The following is an 18,301-nucleotide window of genomic DNA, read 5'->3' as shown; positions in this document are numbered from 1 at the left end:
TAAAAGGATGTACACTATGCTATACCATTATGCTGCCTACAGTAAGCCAGGTATCCATTTAATAGTCTTTACAAGACTGATGATGGCTGCCATACAATAGCATCAGTCTCCAGAATAGAAACCCTGCTGTACCCAATGACAGCTGTTTTTATATGGACAGTCACTGGAGCTTCCTTCATTTAAATCTTTTCCAGCCCAAATCTCTTTCCTATGTCCCAGCTACTGCCAGCTTTGGCAAATGTCTGCTGCTCGCTCCCTCCTTCTATGTAGGAGCAACCAGACTTAAGGAATGCATCTGAGGCATCGCCTCCCAACTGCTGTGTATGTATATACTTTACCTATGATGGAATGGGAAAAAATTAAATGTGAATAAATCCTGAAAAAGGTTTATTGCCAGTAAGCTGAAACCGTGTTTTCTTGTTGTGGAGAAACCCTGGTGGTAGTGGCAGTATTTTTATTTTATGAAATAATATGGTAAGTTTCTTTTCTTTCCTTTGTAGGTATGCCAATGTCTTTCTTCAGCCTGTGACAGATGACATTGCTCCTGGTTATCATAGCATTGTGCAAAGGTAATAACATTATTCCATTACTTTACTTTTGTATTACCAATGTAAATTAGAAAGGTTAAGGGAGATTAAATGTTTGTTTTATGTAAGTGTTATCTATTTCATATAGATTACCATGAGCAATTTATTATCAGTTTGATATGTTCAGCATAACTTATTGCATTACCCTTTTTGTTCCAAAGGCCTATGGATCTATCTACTATAAAGAAAAACATTGAGACCGGTCTGATTCGGAGCACAGCTGAATTCCAGAGGGACATCATGCTCATGTTCCAGAATGCTGTAATGTATAACAGTTCTGATCATGATGTCTACCACATGGCTGTAGAGATGCAGCGTGATGTACTGGAACAAATCCAGGTATGGTTATCCAGGTCATTGCCTGGAAGAAATGTGATACAGGCTAATGGGAATTTTTTTTTGTGTGTATTATATTGTATTATTATTGTATTTTTTTTTTTTTCTTTTATCTCCACTTTCTTCTTCTTTCACTTATTTTTCTTGTACATATAGCAATTCCTAGCCACACAGTTGATAATGCAGACTTCTGAATCTGGGATCAGCGCAAAAAGTCTGAGGGGTCGAGATTCCACACGCAAGCAAGATGCCTCTGAAAAGGTTTGTTTATTTGTATGGAGCAAAACTTAGCTTTTTACTCAATAGAGTAAAAACAATCCATACACAACACAAAATAAACGCTACAGAGGTGTAAGTGTAAATTCAGGAGTCACTTTGGATAGATGAAATGCCGCCCTCTAGTAGTATACAGCCGCCCCCTAGTAGTATACAGCCAGCCTGCCCCCACGGCCCTTAAGAAAATAAACTTATATATTCACCCTCCGATGTCAGCGCGGCTCCCCGATGTCGGTGCGACTTACCGATGTCCCCGATGCCAGCGCGTCCCGTCTTCTTTTTTCTCCGCGGCTCCTCTTCTATCTTCCGTCATGGACGCGGCCATGTTTTCTTCTGGCATGCACATACTATGACGCGGCCGCTGCTGACGTCATAGTATGCGCGGCCACTAAGAAAACATGGCCGCGTCCATGACGGAAGATAGAAGAGGATCCGCGGAGAAGAAAGAAGACGGGACGCGCTGGCATCGGGGACATCGGGGAGCCGCGCTGACATCGGAGGGTGAGTATTTTTTGTTATAGACCCGTGTATAAGCCGAAGGGACGTTTTTCAGCACATTTTTTGTGCTGAAAAACTCGGCTTATACACGAGTATATACGGTACATAATTTTCCTAAAAAATATGGTTATTTTTAATAAAGAAACAATGTAGATATAAATAAATAGTTGGATAGTTTAAACTACTACTGTTTCCTTAGTTTATAGATACAATTGGCTAAAATGTGGTGCTTCATCTTATTAATTCTCCTTAGTGAGCAGTGCAGCAGTTTGTTAACTAGGATGAGTTCTGCTGTCGCAGTCAAGGAAAAATGAAAGATAAGAATTATTATACTTGTTATCTATGGCCTCCTTCCTTCTAAACTTTTTAAATGATGCTAATGAGACGGAAGGGCTCTGGGGATGTTATCAGAGCCCCTCTGTGCCCTGTCTTCACAGGCTGTTACACTGTACCCCCTCTCCACCTGCTCCCAGCACCCCCCCCCCCTTGCCTGCTGTTGCCTTATACACTGTGGGGAGGAAGAGCAACTGTACAGTGTGACAGTCTGTGAATCTACAGCACAGAGGGGCTCTGGTAACACCCCAAGCAGTTTTCGGAAGGAAGGAGGCCATCATGGATAACAAATATAAGAAGATTACCTCAGTCACGGTGCCTGGATGTATGAGAAGTGTCTCTGGTTTATCATGCTAAAATATATTGAAATCTATATCCTTTAAATATCTTGCACCTACTAAATTAGCAAGTCTTCTGTAGCAATATTTAAGCCCATGATTGTCACGGTTCTGGCTTCTCTTTTTGCTTTTGTGTCGCCAGCTTCTTAATGTCTTGTATCGGAGGAGAGTCTCCTTGGAATCTGACCTGTTTTTCTGTTTGTCCTTTAACAGGACAGTGTCCCCATGGGCTCTCCTGCCTTCCTTCTCTCTCTCTTTGTAAGTATTGAATAGCTGCATTGTATTGGAGGATATCCATCCATTACAGCTGTTTGACAATGTTATCAATGTACATATTATAACTGTCTGCCGTGTGTCTCCTGTGCATTGCTTTCTTGGTGCCTCTTTCTGTCCTTCAAACTGATATTTATGTTTGTGAAATGTGTCCAGGCCAACAATAGCAGGGTTCCAATATTTGCTATGTAGTGCATGATACTAAAGATGTCTTCATTCCACAGTGTAGTGTGTATTCAGTAAGTGAACAGCTCAGAGCTGAATTGTGACAGGGTTAGAACAGCACTAGGATCAGAAGGCAGAAGGTCACTGCTTAGAGTTTTTCAGGTATGTGACTATTCTAACTATATCAGAACATGAGCTCTATATCTGTGAAAGAAAAAGGTTGTCCCCTTTCCTAAACCTAATTTATGGCAAAAAATTTTTTTTATTGCCTTTTGTAGTAACGCATTACTTTACTTTTCTTGCTTGACAGGATGGAGGTACGCGAGGGCGCCGCTGTGCAATCGAAGCTGATATGAAGATGAAAAAATAAGGGATTTGTTACGTGCAGTACATTGCAATAGCTGTAACCTACAGTGTGTAAATATTTAATGGATTGAGGTCTTCATTAGAAAACTTGTATGTAAAGCCCCAGTATCTGGGGTTTTTTGCTACATTCCTGTTTGCCTTGCCTTCCATGAATTGGCGATCAAGCAGTACTGTTTTTTGTTTTGTTTTTTTTGTAAATATGTACAGCTAGGTGGCGATAAAGACATGTTTTTGGGGTTTTTTTTCCATCTTTTAAGACAAAAATGGATCAGAAAAAAAATGGGCAGTTAGTGGTCTCCTCCATTCTCCTCCCTGCTGGATCAACAGTTTTTGGGCTTTTTAAAACTTGCAAATAATGGGGCCAATCATTTTTGTGGATTTTTGAAATTGTTCAACCTATACAAAGCCATTTATCAGGTCAGGAAGAAAGTAGCATTTATTGTTATCCATCTTGATTAATTATAGATTTGGGAAATCATGCGAAATGTTAATGCTGAACGCAGTAATGTTTTTGGTTTTTTTAAAGATAATTTTTATGTCATGTACAGGCGGTCCCCTACTTAAGAACACTCGATTTACATACGACCCCTAGTTACAAACGGACCCCTGGATATTGGTAATTTATTGTACTTTAGTCCAAGACTACAATAAACAACTGTAACAGTTATCACAGGTGTCTGTAATGAAGCTTTAGTGTTAATATTCATTCTTATGACAACCCAACATTTTTAAAATCCAATTGTCACAAAGACGAAAAAAGTTCTGGCTGGGATTACAATGATAAAGTATACAGTTCCGACTTACATACAAACTCAACTTAAGAACAAACCTACAGACCCTATCTTGTATGTAACCCGGGGACTGCCTGTACATAATAATATCATTTGTCAAGTGGTTAAGGTTACAGATCCTGGCTCCAGGCAACCACTTTAGGGTTCTGGTCATAGAATCTGTATATTGTCATATTCATCAGATTTAAAGAAATAATATATAGAGAAGAATAAATCTGTCTAGTTATTGCAGATATATGGAGATGAATGCAGAACGATCTAAATTGTAAATCCCTCATGTTATTTAAGTTTAATTTGTATGTCATGTATGTGTTAAATACAAAATAAAGGTATCATGTTTGGACTTGTTTAATTTTATAAAAGTTATTTAAAAAAGTAAGGTATTTATGTATTGCAAAAGTATGCTGCTATGCCTTCTCCTATTCTGTGCAGGCCTTCTGACTGTATGATGGAATCTTTGTATCGGCCATTTGACCTCGGTGTGTCTACAATAGTCAGTTATGACTTGTTTTTAAGGTTCTTGGTCTATATTTTTGCTTTAATCTTTAATATATACCATATATATACAATCGTATAAGCCGAGGTACCTAATTTTACCACATAAAAACTGAAAAAATAATTGACCGCATTAATGAAATGTCCACAGCAGCCCCTCCAATTAATACAATGTCCAGAAAGTCCTTCCCCATTCATAAAATGTCCAGCAGAGCCCCCCTCATTCATAAAATGTCCATAGAAATGCCCCCCTAATTCATAAAATGCCCATAGCAAATGGTTAGAAAATGTCTTTCTGCTTCTTTGATGTTTGAATTGGGGTACGTTCACACTAATGTGTGCCTGCCATGCCGTAGCACAGCGGGCACATGGGAGGAGAGGAGGAGGTGGTGAGTGTGGCTCGCCCCCACCCCTCTCCATAGAGATACATGGTGCACAGCTCTGTATTGCCGGGGTAGATAAAACATGTCTTATCTGTTCCCCGGATACGGAACGGTATGGTGCCATAAGTGCACTGTACCGCTCCTTGCACCATTTGCCAGCCGTATATATGCCTCCCAACGGTCGTGTGAACATAGCGTAGTAGTGTGGATTTGTACTGTTATGCTAATTTTGCCCTTCTGTGCCTTCCCTTGGTTAAAAAAGTAAAGAATGGAGGTTTAACGTATACATTTACGTTATCTGTAATGCAACGTTTAGGCAGGGATCCGTTATCCATGAGTTTTTTGAATGGGAAAAATGTTGGAGTACTTTTCTTTCGTTTGACTAAAAAAAGCATGGATAACAAATGGTTGCCAAACTGACCATAACGGATGACCAAAAATTTGCATTTATGTCAGTGGAATTGTTAATTGATACTTTAATCCTCCATTCTTTCCTTTTTTTATCGGAGGGAAGGAACAGTAGTGTGAACTACATGACAAGAGTAGTGTGAAGGCATGACAAGACATTTCTGCCTCTTATCTACTTGTGGCCTCCAGGTCAGACAGCAGGTCATGAAGCTGCCACGGTTCATAAGACCACTTTGCAATGTGTGTTTAGAAATGTCCCATTAAAACGATAATCTGCAAATCTTAAAGCTCTGGGCCAAGCTACTAGCGCTGTATGAAGAGGGACCACCAGGTGAACCCTTTCCATACAGAGGTGGGGTTTGCAGCAAACACCAATAGCTAATACCTCTCGACCCCTGAGTCATTTAAAAGACTGGGGCGTGCGGGTGCTGCCATCTTTATTGAGATCGACGCTCCCTGTGATGTCATCGGGAAGTGGCGATTGCCATGACCGCTTCGGGTCTTTGTCAGACCTGAGGCTGGGTGGCTTTTGCAGATTCGTTACAATGTGCCAGTTGCTCATTTTAATCAATCCTATATAAAAAAAGGCATATCCTGCAATACAGTAAGTTTGCAGTATATTGTAGGAACGATCAGACCATATAGGTTAAAAAAAAAATGCTAGGTTTAAAAAAATAAAAATAGCAACAAAAATGTAAAAGTTCAAAAAAAATAAATAAAAACACAAATTGCCACCTTTTCTTTAGAATTGATATAAAACTAAACAGTAAAAATCACAGGTATCGCCGTGACCTGAGTGAAGTTGGCTCCCCCACCTTGTTCAAATAAAATAGAATTGGTGTCAAACGTTTGTGCAGCAAAAATTTTCGTTTGTGCCGCTATAGTTTTTAAGATTTTAATGAAAGTTTCCAGAGGTCAACCAGCCCCACCCACATTGCCCAAACCATACAAAGCTGGTGCCAATCAATTCTGCTACATTTGTGCTCTCAAATTTTTGTCTGTGCTGCTTTTGTTTTGAATATATGAACAAAAAATTAAAGGTCAAAAGTTCAAGCAGCCCCCCCACATTATCCGAATCGAACAAAACTGGTGTCAAACGTTAGTGCTATGTTTGTGCAGCAAAAATTTTCATTTGTGCTGCTATCATTTTTAATATATTCATACTTATTTCCAGATGTCATCAGAGTTCATTTCTTCCAAAGTACAATGTGTTTGCTAGCTCCCCCTGGTGATCAAACCAGGGAAGTGTCACTAGGTTTGTTTTTTTTTTTTTACCAGTTCATCCTAAACACCTTTAACCTATGTAAACACCTGAACATACCTTAAAAATGATAGCTGCACAAATCAGCACAAACGTAGCACTAACGTTTGACACCAGTTTCGTTCGATTCGGTTAATGTGGGGAGGCTAGTTGAACTTTTGACCTTTTAATTTTTTTTGTTATTTATGCAAAACAAAAGCAGCACAAACAAAAATTTGAGCAGCACAAACGTAGCAGAATTGTTCGGCACCGGTTTGATTTGGGCAATGTGGGGGGGGCTGGTTGACCTCTGGAAACTTTCATTTATATCTTAAAAACGAAAATTTCTGCTGCACAAACCAGCACAAACGTTAGACACCAATTTTGTTTGATTTGAACAAGGTGGGGGGGGCCAACTTCACTCAGGTATCGCCGTGTCCTAAAATGCCTAATCTATCAAAATATAAGGGGTTATTCCCAGCAGTGAACTCCATAATGGAAAATAGCGCCCAAATGTCCAAAACGGCACTTTTACATCAAATAAACATTTGTTATATAAAGCGATGAAAAGGTCGCCCAGTCCTCAAAATGGAAGAAAGAAAAACCTCAGCTCATCTCGCAAAAATTTGTTTTACACAGCACACCAAAGTATGAAAAAGTTATTTGTGTCAAAAGATGGAGAAACAATTTTTTTTTTTTCAAGCAAATTGTTTATTTTATTTATTTTTTTAAATGTATAAACCTTCAGGACTGCTGGTATCTAGAAACACAAATCTGGTGTCAAATTAAACAGGATAATCTCCCCTTTAATATACAGATTTTAATACAGTTTATTTTTATGTAAAGCTTTCTATTGCCGATTGTAACTTTAACATGTTGTGCGCATTTCTGAAAACGCGTTTAGTGGAAAGGCAATTGCAGCGCAAGCAGCCTTACTTAGGAAATGTGGGTGTATGTGATGTAATCTATATATGATGTGATGATATTCTTAATGAGAAGAGACAACTCTTTAGCATTGGACTTGTCTTGTCACACGAGAATATAAGCTCCTGTGTTTGGAACCTTTAGCAGACGTGGCCTCCGGATTTTTGGACTAACTGTACCGCATGGTAACATAACATAAAGCTGAAGACCAATGCTGATTATTTTTCTAAATCTGCTCAAACATCACCAATCTCAATACCATTATTGAACTGTCTGTCTTTGGAATTCATGTTATGCCAAGGAGCAGGAATTTGCTAATCACATTTTGATGATGTAGTAAGTAATATAGTAAGAGAAATGCAGAAGAGAGCAGGCAACCAAAGCTTCAGGATAAATGTGTATTGTGTAGCTCCACAATACACCAGCTTCAACCTTCAGAAGCCCTCTGCATTTTATGTACATGAATTCATTCCGCATGGGCAATGTATAATATGTCATTGTTGGCCAGAATGTTATCCAGAACAAATGCAAGAGGAAAATCCGTACTTCAATTTTTGTCAACCTATCATCTATGCCACATGTGGCAGATCATATGGAGAAAGCGATCCACACTTAAAATTCGATCCCTTTGACATCACAGATGATAACTTCGGGGGAAAAAAGAAAAGAAACACTTTTTATATATCAGCGTAGAGGATGTTTAATGAACACCATACATAGATGCCACAGAAGCCTTGAATTTAGATGTTACATTTCATTTGTTTGATATACTGCAAATTGTATTTTTTATTAAACGCAATAAATAAGATTGAGCAACCATCGGAACTTACTGGATAGATCAAGGATTCAGTTTTATTTCTTATTCCTTAACTGCTCTTTGTGACCAGTTTAGGGAGAGAGGAAAACTAAGGAAGTGGGGAAACCTATACAAGGAGATATATCCTGACACTCCTGTGATACAGTAATGAGGAATGTTACAGTGTTAAGAATAACACAGTCTTTTAGCATGTATTCTGTAAATAAAGGGTGATAGCTTTGTGACTCTAGTTTCTTTGTTTGCCTAATAAGTTCATCTGAAATGCATCAAATATGCCAAAAAAAATGCACATCTTTTGACAGTCTTGTTCTTTTTTTGGGGTTTTTAGTTGAGTCTGTTGAGTCTTATTTCCTTCAGTTATTGTTAGTGGGGATGAGCGAGTATCGGACCCATAACCCAAACAATAACATGTCCCTCTCCGTACTTGGTGTGATGGTGGCATAGGGGGGAAAAACGTGTAATTCCTTGCCATGTGCCAGGAATTGCAACTTTTTCATGGCTTGTATGCCAGAGTCCAGTAGGCTAGGATTTTGTTCACTGTCGTGAAAAATTTTATACTAGAAGGCAGCAGTAATCTTGTTGAGATTTTTTACTTTAAACTGCTTTTTGTGTTAAGTAAGATACTTGTTACATAGACAACTTTTAATAGTGATTTATTAAAGAAAATCTACCACTAAAAAAAAATGTAAAAAAAATAAATAAATAGCTACACATAATTACATACACTCCTCTTCATCCCGATCCCGGCAGCGGTCTTTTCTCATCTTGACACCCAAAATAAGAGACGTATAAAAAGCAGCCTTGGGCGCTAATTATTCATGGCTCCTGTGTGACATCACCTCCCTCTCCCATGTTGGGATGAGCGTGGGAGAGGGAGGTGCGAGAGTTGTGAATAATTAGCAGCCCGGAGCGCCGGACATCTTGTCCACGCACTTTTTTATAATTCTCTTTTTTTTCATGTGATTGCGGCATGTCATGATTAGGAAAGACCACTGCCGGGATCGGGATGAAGAGAAGTGTCTGTGTTTTTTTACTTATTCAAGTGATAGATTTCCTTAAATATAAGTTACATTTCATATGCTACGGAATACGATGTTGTTATATAAATAAAGATTATTATTATATGAATAGTGTTGACCTAATAGGTCTTTGCCTTTTGGCAATCTGTAAATATTTAATGGAAAGGGGAAATAACTTAAAGGAGACCTACCATTAAGGGATCTATCTAATAAGGTAGATCCGATAGTAGGTTGGCAGAAGCAGAGAAAAAGCTTTTCTTATATTTATGCAAATGATTGGCAGATTAGCCTCTGCTAATCCTGCCTACTAGCGCATACTCGGCACACAGCATCCTTTCGTTCCGCTCTCTGTTCCCAAAGCCAGGGTTCTGCATCTATGCAGAACCACTGGCTTCTTGGCCAAAGGGAGCGTTGCTATGTGCGTGCTCTTTACATAGACTATTTGTGCAGAGCGCATGTGCGGGTCTTCGGCTTCTGGACCAGAAAGTGGAACGAAAGGAAAGAGCTCAAGTATGTGCTGGTAGGTGGGATCGGCAGTGGCTACTGAGGTGTGGAGTAGCTTTTGCTCCCATGCCCCAGCATCCTCCGCTGATCATTTGCATAAAAATAAGATTTTTTTCTTCTTCTGCCAGCTTAAAAGATTACACAGGGATACTATAGACATCTACCATCGGATCTACCTTATCAGGTAGATACCTGATGGAATATTTTAAAATTCACATTTGTTTGCAAAATTAGTTTTTTGTAAGGTAAGCCATCAACTAGTTGGTAGAAAATGCTATGTGGCCTCCCCATTAGGCAGAGATTTGTTAATACTGTGTAAAATTTGAAGACGTCCATTTGTCACCTCCAAGACCCCATCTTTTTGCGTCATTTAATAGATGTCGGTTTTCTTTAAACAACTTAGAACTAGACGCACTAAACATATCACAGTGGCGCATGCTGGATAATAAATCAGTATCATATTTGGACCATTTTTATCTTTGTTGGCATCACCTTTTAGACTGGCTTGCCTTTCTGTGCACAACAATTTTCTTGCTTCCCAAGCCACTTCCTTTCCTGTATAGCCAAAGCTCTTGTCTAGTGAGAAACAAAAGTGTCTAGAACAATAAATATGGTGTATAGTATGTGTATCAGATATCTGTTGTATCTTAGTTATTAGTAAGTCTGCCTCACTGTGATAAGAACAGCCATGTGCTTATGATCTCGTCATCTCCTATCCAACTGGAGACCTTTGTATGGACATTTTGTGCATGTCCATAGCCTTCAAGAAACAAAAAAGTGGCTCGAGCAAATAAGCATTTGATTAAATGTAATCTATGTAGAATATATATATATATATATATATATAGTAAACTGTACTTTTCTGAATATTTTCCAGATTACATTTACACTTATTATTCTTGTGCCTATTGCAGGTTGGTAATCGCGGGTTCACTAGTGCAGATGACTTGAGGTGTCCTGAACACTCTTTCTTGGAGGACTTTAGCGATGATAGTGATGGAGGAGGCTCAGTAAGCAATCTAGAAAATAATGTGGAAGAACAAAGTCAACCTGCCTTTGGAACGACTGAACACGAGACCACAGACACTGAATTATCTTCAGACATAGCGCTTGTTATCAATGAATCTGCTGCCGTCTGTCCACAGGTAAAAAATACATTTAATCTGTTGTGGGCTGTTCAAGAGAAAACACATCATGGTCTTTGTATACTACGGTTGCTTTGTTCATTTTATGTATAACCCATATTCAAATACATTGTTTGGTCATTATTAGCGCCTTTATTTAGTAATTCAATCCACTGGCCATAACTAAGGCTTGCCTCATGTGTTGGCTGGAATGTCTGGTCTGGACACTGAGTAACCGCAACGGACCTCAGCATGTCAGTTCAGTTCTGGTTGTTAGCGTTTGGGCCGCACGTTCCAGCCAGCACACTACGTAATTGTTATGCTCGTTGGAAGTATCACACTTGCTAGTGTGTAAGGCTGGCGCCACACGTAGAGCTTTGTCTGCTCTTGCAAACGCAGACAAAGTCACGCCCACCTCGGCCCGATCGCATCGGCGTTTCTATGGAAAAGCGCTACGTAAGGGGCCTAAGAGCTGCTGCCAAGAGCATCTTTCTTTCAAGGATATATCTAGCTGGTTGCTGGGGGTCTTAACAGTGAGCTTCCTCAGATAAACATAATTATTAGGGGATCTTTTATCCCAAAAGGATTGTAAAGAATTGAGAACCCCATTAACAAATGTCTGTTTCCTCCTGTAGAGTTTGAATGTTCAGACATTTACCTTTGGTTCTCAGAAAAATATCTAAAAAAAATAGCTGCACAAATATAGTTTGTTAATTTATTTGAAGGGAGTCTACAGCTTGTTATCTTCAAAAGAACATTGTATAGGACAGCCTTACGGACGTACATTTTCTGTTCTTACATGATCTGTCATTTTTGAGAAAATGCAGTTTTCCATAGCGTCCCCCATGACGGCCCCAACTGGAGGATGACCCTTGACCTCTGTAGAGACAGGAAGCAGAGAGGTTAAATACCCCACCCCGGCATCCGTACCCCAGTGGCTTCCTGACCCTACACAGGGCAGGGAGTAGAGAGAAGTCTCTCCTCATCCCCAGTAGTTGGGACGGTGAGGGGGGACCAGTGTGGCGCAGGGAATCGTCCCTTACCCTAAGGCAGTCTCGGCCTCGATCGGACTTCGGTCCTTTCCTCTGCCACAAGACAGAGATGCCTTCTTCTCCGGCTCTGCCCGCGGCTCTGCGCAGCTAAGGACATCGCGGAAGTCACGTGGGCCGGCCGCCGTCCGACTCTGGTGACGACTTCCGCCGGAAATGACGGGACCGGATGTGACGTCACGATGGCGCGACCCGGAAGCAGGAGCGTGGAGCGGTAAGCTTGAAAAAGCAGGTATTCACGTTGATCTGAGGTCTAATAGTCGCACTCTGGTCCTGACGAGAGTAGTCGCTAAAATCGGACGCTATTCTGAGCATTTTCCAGCCAACAAGGTCGGTTAACATGCTGTATGGTTGCCTCATTTGTGTCATATGTGTTATATACAATTCAGGTCTATATAGACGTGTATATCTTTCTTAGGGGCTTGTGCTGTGTAACCCTCAAGATACCTCAGGTACTCCCTTGTTATATTCCACTTGGTTAAATGTCACAGTCTATCTCACATTTCTATAAATGTTTAGGCTTGCTGATATCAGTGGTCCCACAATTGGGAATATGGAGACACGTGGCATGGAGGCTTCGAGTCTGGACCTCATATCCTTGAACCCTGTAAGTAGGGTCAATTGGGGATAGGGTGGTGGGTCACCCACATGTCCCTATATTATCACATGAGGTGTCGGTTAAGGACTAATTACCTCTCCTTCTCCTTGGCAGGAGCCCAGGGAAAAGGAGAAGGATAAAGGGAGAGCTAAAGATCAGTCCGGCACAAAGAAAACCACTTCCAAAAAGTGTAATATGTGCTTAGAGAAACTCCCTACGGACTATAAAAAGCCGGTCTGTAAAACCTGCGTAGATAATCTACTCAGAGAAGAGAGAACCTCATTTGTGGATGAAATGCGTAGTTTTATCAGGGAAGAAGTTAAAACATCTATAGCATCATCCATAACAGCTTTCATACCTCAGGAGCCTCCACATAAAAAACAAAGAGTTATAGAATCCATGTCGGATTATACATCAGACTCAGAGGGGACCAAGGAGTCTATGGATATGGAGCCAGGTCCCTCAAATTCAGCAAGTAAAATGGAGTCGAGATATTTGTTAGCATCCGAAGATCTGGAACCCTTACTAAAAGCTATGAGGGATACCCTCAAAATTGAGGAAATAGAAGAGACCAAATCTATTCAGGATGAATTGTTCGGACTTCTTAAAGTTAAGAAGAGGCGAGTGTTTCCCATAAATGACACTCTTAAGGAACTAATACTAGAAGAATGGAGAGAACCGGAGAACAAAATCTCCATATCTAGAGAATTTAAAAATCGTCTGTCCTTTGATGAAACAGAAGCCAAAATTTGGAACGCTACCCCTAAAGTAGACATCCAGGTCACAAAAATGACCAAGAAGACGGACCTCCCGTTTGAGGATGCAATCCAGTTAAGAGATCCCCTGGATAGAAAGGCGGACAGCCTTCTAAAGAAGACATGGGAGTGTGCCATGTTGAATCTAAAATCAAATATTGCCACAACATCCATGGCACGGACTCTCTTTCATTGGATTACCGAACTGGAAGGTCATGTTAGAGATGGTACTCCTAGGGAGATGCTATTGAGTACATTTTCAACGTTGAGAGCAGCCACCGCCTTCATCGCAGATGCCTCAGCGGAAGGAGTTAGAATAAGTGCCAAGGAAGGGGCACTATCAAATTCAGTTAGAAGATCACTTTGGCTTCGCCAGTGGACTGGTGATTTCAGATCGAAGTCAAAATTATGTGGTATTCCATTTGAAGGGGAATACCTATTCGGTTCTGAACTTGACACGCTTTTGGAAAAAGCGGCGGACAGGAAGAAAGGGTTTCCGGAATCCAGAAGTAACCAAAGAAAGCAGCCCTTTCGAGACTCTAAGGACAGAAAACAGCCCTTTAGAGGGAAAGGCAAACAGGGCAGGTGGAGCTACCCTAAAGGAGGGAGAGGAAGGGGCTTCCTTCTCAGTGCCAGCAACTCGGCCCCAGCGTTTAGAAAACAATGACGCCAGGGTGGGGGGAAGACTATTGCAGTTCCACTTCCAGTGGACTCAGATAACATCAAATCCCTGGATACTAAGTATTCTTCAGGAAGGTTACCATCTAGAACTAACCTCTCTTCCCCCCAGAAAATTTGTTTTGACAGAGCAGCCCTCAGAAAACCTCTCAAACTCACTGTGGTCAGAGATACAAAAACTCATTCAGTTGGATGTCATCATCCCGGTACCTCAGACACAGTTAAAAGAAGGACACTACTCTCCCCTCTTCTTGATAAAAAAACCGAATGGCTCTTTCAGGATGATATGCAACCTGAAGAATCTGAACAGGTACATACGATATCGGAAGTTCAAGATGGAAACAGTGAGCTCGGCAGCCGTTCTGATCCAACCAGGAGCGTCTATGTGTACGATAGATCTGAGAGACGCGTATTACCATGTGCCAATACATCAAAAATCTCAAAAATTCCTCAGATTCGCAGTGCGATCACCTTGGGGAGAAGAGGTCCACTATCAGTACAAGGCGCTGCCTTTTGGGATTTCTTCGGCCCCCAGGACATTCACAAAGATCATGATCGAGGTGATAGCTTTCTTGAGGCGGAAAGGGATTCTAGTCATCCCCTACCTGGACGATCTGTTACTGGTGGCCGGTTCGAAACAAGAGCTTATACACCACCGAGATTTCACAATGAGGATCCTACATCAGTTAGGATGGATAATAAACCTGGAAAAGTCCAAACTAAACCCAAGTACAGAGGTTGTGTTTCTAGGAACGTTATTAGATTCGATCCAGCAGATGTCCTTCTTACCACCAGAGAAAGCAACGAGACTAATGCAACATGTTATAATGTTTCAAAAAAGAAGTCATTGCACGATAAGGGAAGCCATGAGGATACTGGGCCTTATGACATCTTCCATACAGAGTGTACAGTGGAGCCAGAGTCACACCAGAGTCCTTCAAAGTTGGATATTGGCCTCCTGGGACAAAGATCCCCAACATCTAAATCAAAAGATCCAAATTCCGGAAGGGGTCAAGCAATCCCTGGAGTGGTGGATAAATACTTCCAACCTGGGAAGAGGAATATCATGGCATCCCTGGCCAGTGATAAATATCCGGACGGACGCAAGTCAGTCAGGATGGGGAGCGGACATAGCAGGCCTTCCCGTTCAAGGTCTTTAGCCGTCCTCGACCAGATCCCGTTCCTCGAACTTCCGAGAACTGAGAGCTGTACTAGAGACTTTAAGAGCAAGTGCTCAAAGCCTGAGGGGAAAACATGTAAGAGTTTATTCAGACAACACCACCACGGTGGCTTATCTCCGTCATCAGGGGGGTACCAGGAACCCCGATCTCCTCAGTCTTTCAGACAAGATATTCATCTGGGCAGAAACCAACATCCGCTCTCTTTCAGCCACCCATCTAAAGGGAGAAATGAATCAAATAGCGGACTTTCTCAGTCGTCAGACGATAGACCACAACGAGTGGTGTCTAAACGAGAACATCTTTTCAAGTCTCTTACAAAAATGGGGACAACCAGTGACAGATCTTTTTGCCACCAGCAAAAATACAAAAGTTCCTAATTTCTTCTCTCTGGATCCAAATACTCCGGTTTGCCAAAGGGATGCCTTCAGCCAGTCCTGGAGCGGACCTCTAATGTACGCATTTCCTCCTATACCTCTCATAGCGAGAGTGATTCAGAAGATCAGAGAAGACCAAGCAAAGGTTATACTCATTGTTCCCTGGTGGCCAAAGAGGAACTGGTTTCCGTGGTTAGGGAAGATGGCATTGGAAGAACCTGTCATGCTGGAACCTCTAAACAACCTTCTGTTCCAGGGTCCAGTTTACCATCCAGATCCACAGGCTCTCTGGCTCTCGGCTTGGATCCTGAAAGGCGATTGCTGATATCCAGGGGACTATCAAACAAGGTAATTTCCACACTCAAAGCGAGCCGCAAACCAGTTACCCACAAAATCTATGCCAGGATATGGGGAAGATTTGTGTCTTTTTGTGGCAGGACTCCTCCTAACCAAATGTCCCCTAATGTCTCACAGGTGCTCGACTTCTTGCAAGCATGGTTTGACAAGGGCCTTAAGACGAATTCCTTAAAAGTCCAAATTTCAGCCCTCAGTGCCTTTTTCGACACCCCATTAGCCGAAAATAGATGGATCCAAAGGTTTGTCAAAGCTACGGCTAGACTAAGACCTCATTAAAAACAGAATATCCCCAATTGGGATCTTTCATTAGTACTGGATTATCTCACAAAAATACCGTTTGAACCTCTAGAGTCGGTCAAGCTTAGAGAATTAACACTAAAACTCACCTTTCTCATAGCCATAACAACAGCTAGGCGTTTGGGTGAGATCCAAAGTTTGTCTATTAAAGAACCATATCTTAAAATATGTGAAGATAAGATTGTACTAATGTTAGATAAAGCCTTTACTCCCAAAGTAGCCTCATCTTTTCATCGTAACCAAGAGATTATTCTGCCTTCCTTCTGTCAGAATCCAAAACATCCCAAAGAACAGGAGTGGCATACGCTAGATGTCAGAAGATACCTTCTACATTATCTCGAAGTTACCAAATCCTCGAGAAAAGACAACAACATTCTCCTACAATTTAAAGGAAAGTGCAAGGGCAGAAAAGCTTCAAAGGCATCCATCGCCAGGTGGATAAGGACAGTCATCAAAGAAGCTTATGATGCCAACAACCTGGACATTTCAGGGACTATTAGGGCCCACTCGACCCGAGGAGTGGCAGCCTCCTGGGCGGAAAAACGGGGCGCCTCATTAGAGGACATATGTAGAGCAGCTACCTGGTCTACTCACCTAACTTTTGCCAAACACTATAGGCTAGATGTTCAAAGTGCTAGAGACCAGTCCTTCGGAAGGAAGGTCTTACAAGCTGTTGTCCCACCCTAATTATTTATCTGGTACATCTCCAGTTGGGGCCGTCATGGGGGACGCTATGGAAAAGGAGAATTATTCTCACCGTTAATTCGGTTTCCATTAGTCCACCATGACGGACCATATATATTTCCCACCCTGTAATTTGAAAAAGTTAAAATTGCCTATTTGTTATGTGTGCATTGATAACATACAATAAATGGGTTGCATCCAAGGCCGGTGTAGGTATTTGGTAGCTACTGGTGTACGGATGCCGGGGTGGGGTATTTAACCTCTCTGCTTCCTGTCCCTACAGAGGTCAAGGGTCATCCTCCAGTTGGGGCCGTCATGGTGGACTAATGGAAACCGAATTAACGGTGAGAATAATTCTCCTTTTTATTTTTAGGCAGGGCCTTGCCTGTTGGTGAATCTGTTTTCTTCTTTCTAAGGCTCCTTGCAAATGTATGCAGCATACAGCTGCGGGCATAAGAGAGGATGACACCCCTCCACTCTCCATAGACTAGAGACCGGACAGCGCAGTACCACGGCAAAATATAGGTCATGTCCTATATTGTTTTGTGCACAGTCATAGTGTGGTGAGCACACACTGTATCACTGCACCATTATATCCAGCCTCAAACTGTACAGCTAAATATCGTCCCCACACACATTCGTGTGCATGAGGCCTTACTTCTCGTGAGCTATAGTTCTCCAGGAGATTTAAAAAAAAAAAAATAGTTACACAAGCCACTCCCCTGGTGCACCAGAAATGTTATCTGCATAAATATATATTTATAAAATATATATATATATATACATATATATATATTGTGGTTGATTTATCACTTTTGTGGCTATTGTTTTTTATTTTTTTTTGCATATTATTGTGGCGCATTCATGGATTTTTCTTTAGACTGAGTGCTGCCATGTGTCGCTTTCTTGGACCGTTTTTAAACTGATACGTTTTTGTATGCTTACCATGCGTTTGGCTGTTTTTAATCTGTTTCACAGCTGCCTACGCTTCTAGAAATGAATATAAACAGGTTCAAAGCAGCCAAACGCATGGTAAACGGACCGAAAACGCCTGCTTTAAAACAATCCAAGAAGGCTACGCATGGCAGCACCCCGTGGGCGCGTTCACACGTTCCGCTATCGTCGCGTTCATAACGCGACGCTAGCGCACAGTGGGCGGGGCTCGGGCCGATTGCATATGCGTTTCCCGGGAAACACATGCGATTAATAACCCGATCGCATATGCGATCGCCCCAAACTCCGCCCCCTGTGCGCTAGCGTCGCGTTATGAACGCGGCGCTAGCGGAACGTGTGAACGCGCCCTCAGGGTGGTTGCACACGTGGCGTTTTGAACCTGTTTTTGGGCCGTTTTAAGCACTCCGTTTAAAAAAGCATGCATTTTTTGAAAACGCATCGGTCTTTTGACAGTTTTTGTCTGTTTTACAATTATCTTAATTAAGATAATTGAGAAA

The 18,301-nt window shown here is 41.5% G+C and overlaps 1 protein-coding gene and 1 long non-coding RNA gene across 5 annotated transcripts in view; both read left to right on the top strand.

The window, feature by feature from the left end:
* BRD8 (bromodomain containing 8) overlaps positions 1-18,301 on the top strand; it is a 52,153-nt gene that overhangs the window by 13,090 nt on the left and 20,762 nt on the right. For all 4 annotated transcript variants that reach the window (XM_072146281.1, XM_072146283.1, XM_072146282.1 and 1 more), the window contains 5 exons: positions 501-569; positions 749-926; positions 1,080-1,184; positions 2,582-2,626; positions 10,668-10,898. In XM_072146281.1, the coding sequence (XP_072002382.1) occupies positions 501-569; positions 749-926; positions 1,080-1,184; positions 2,582-2,626; positions 10,668-10,898 (628 nt within the window). The remainder of the gene's footprint in view (positions 1-500; positions 570-748; positions 927-1,079; positions 1,185-2,581; positions 2,627-10,667; positions 10,899-18,301) is intronic.
* Positions 2,634-4,315, top strand: LOC140126629 (uncharacterized). Its single transcript, XR_011854867.1, has 2 exons — positions 2,634-2,968; positions 3,117-4,315. It is a non-coding gene; the product is annotated as an uncharacterized lncRNA (long non-coding RNA).

Source organism: Engystomops pustulosus, chromosome 4, assembly GCF_040894005.1.
Source record: "Engystomops pustulosus chromosome 4, aEngPut4.maternal, whole genome shotgun sequence".
Lineage (NCBI taxonomy): Eukaryota > Metazoa > Chordata > Amphibia > Anura > Leptodactylidae > Engystomops > Engystomops pustulosus.
This window is presented reverse-complemented; position numbering and strand designations above follow the sequence as displayed.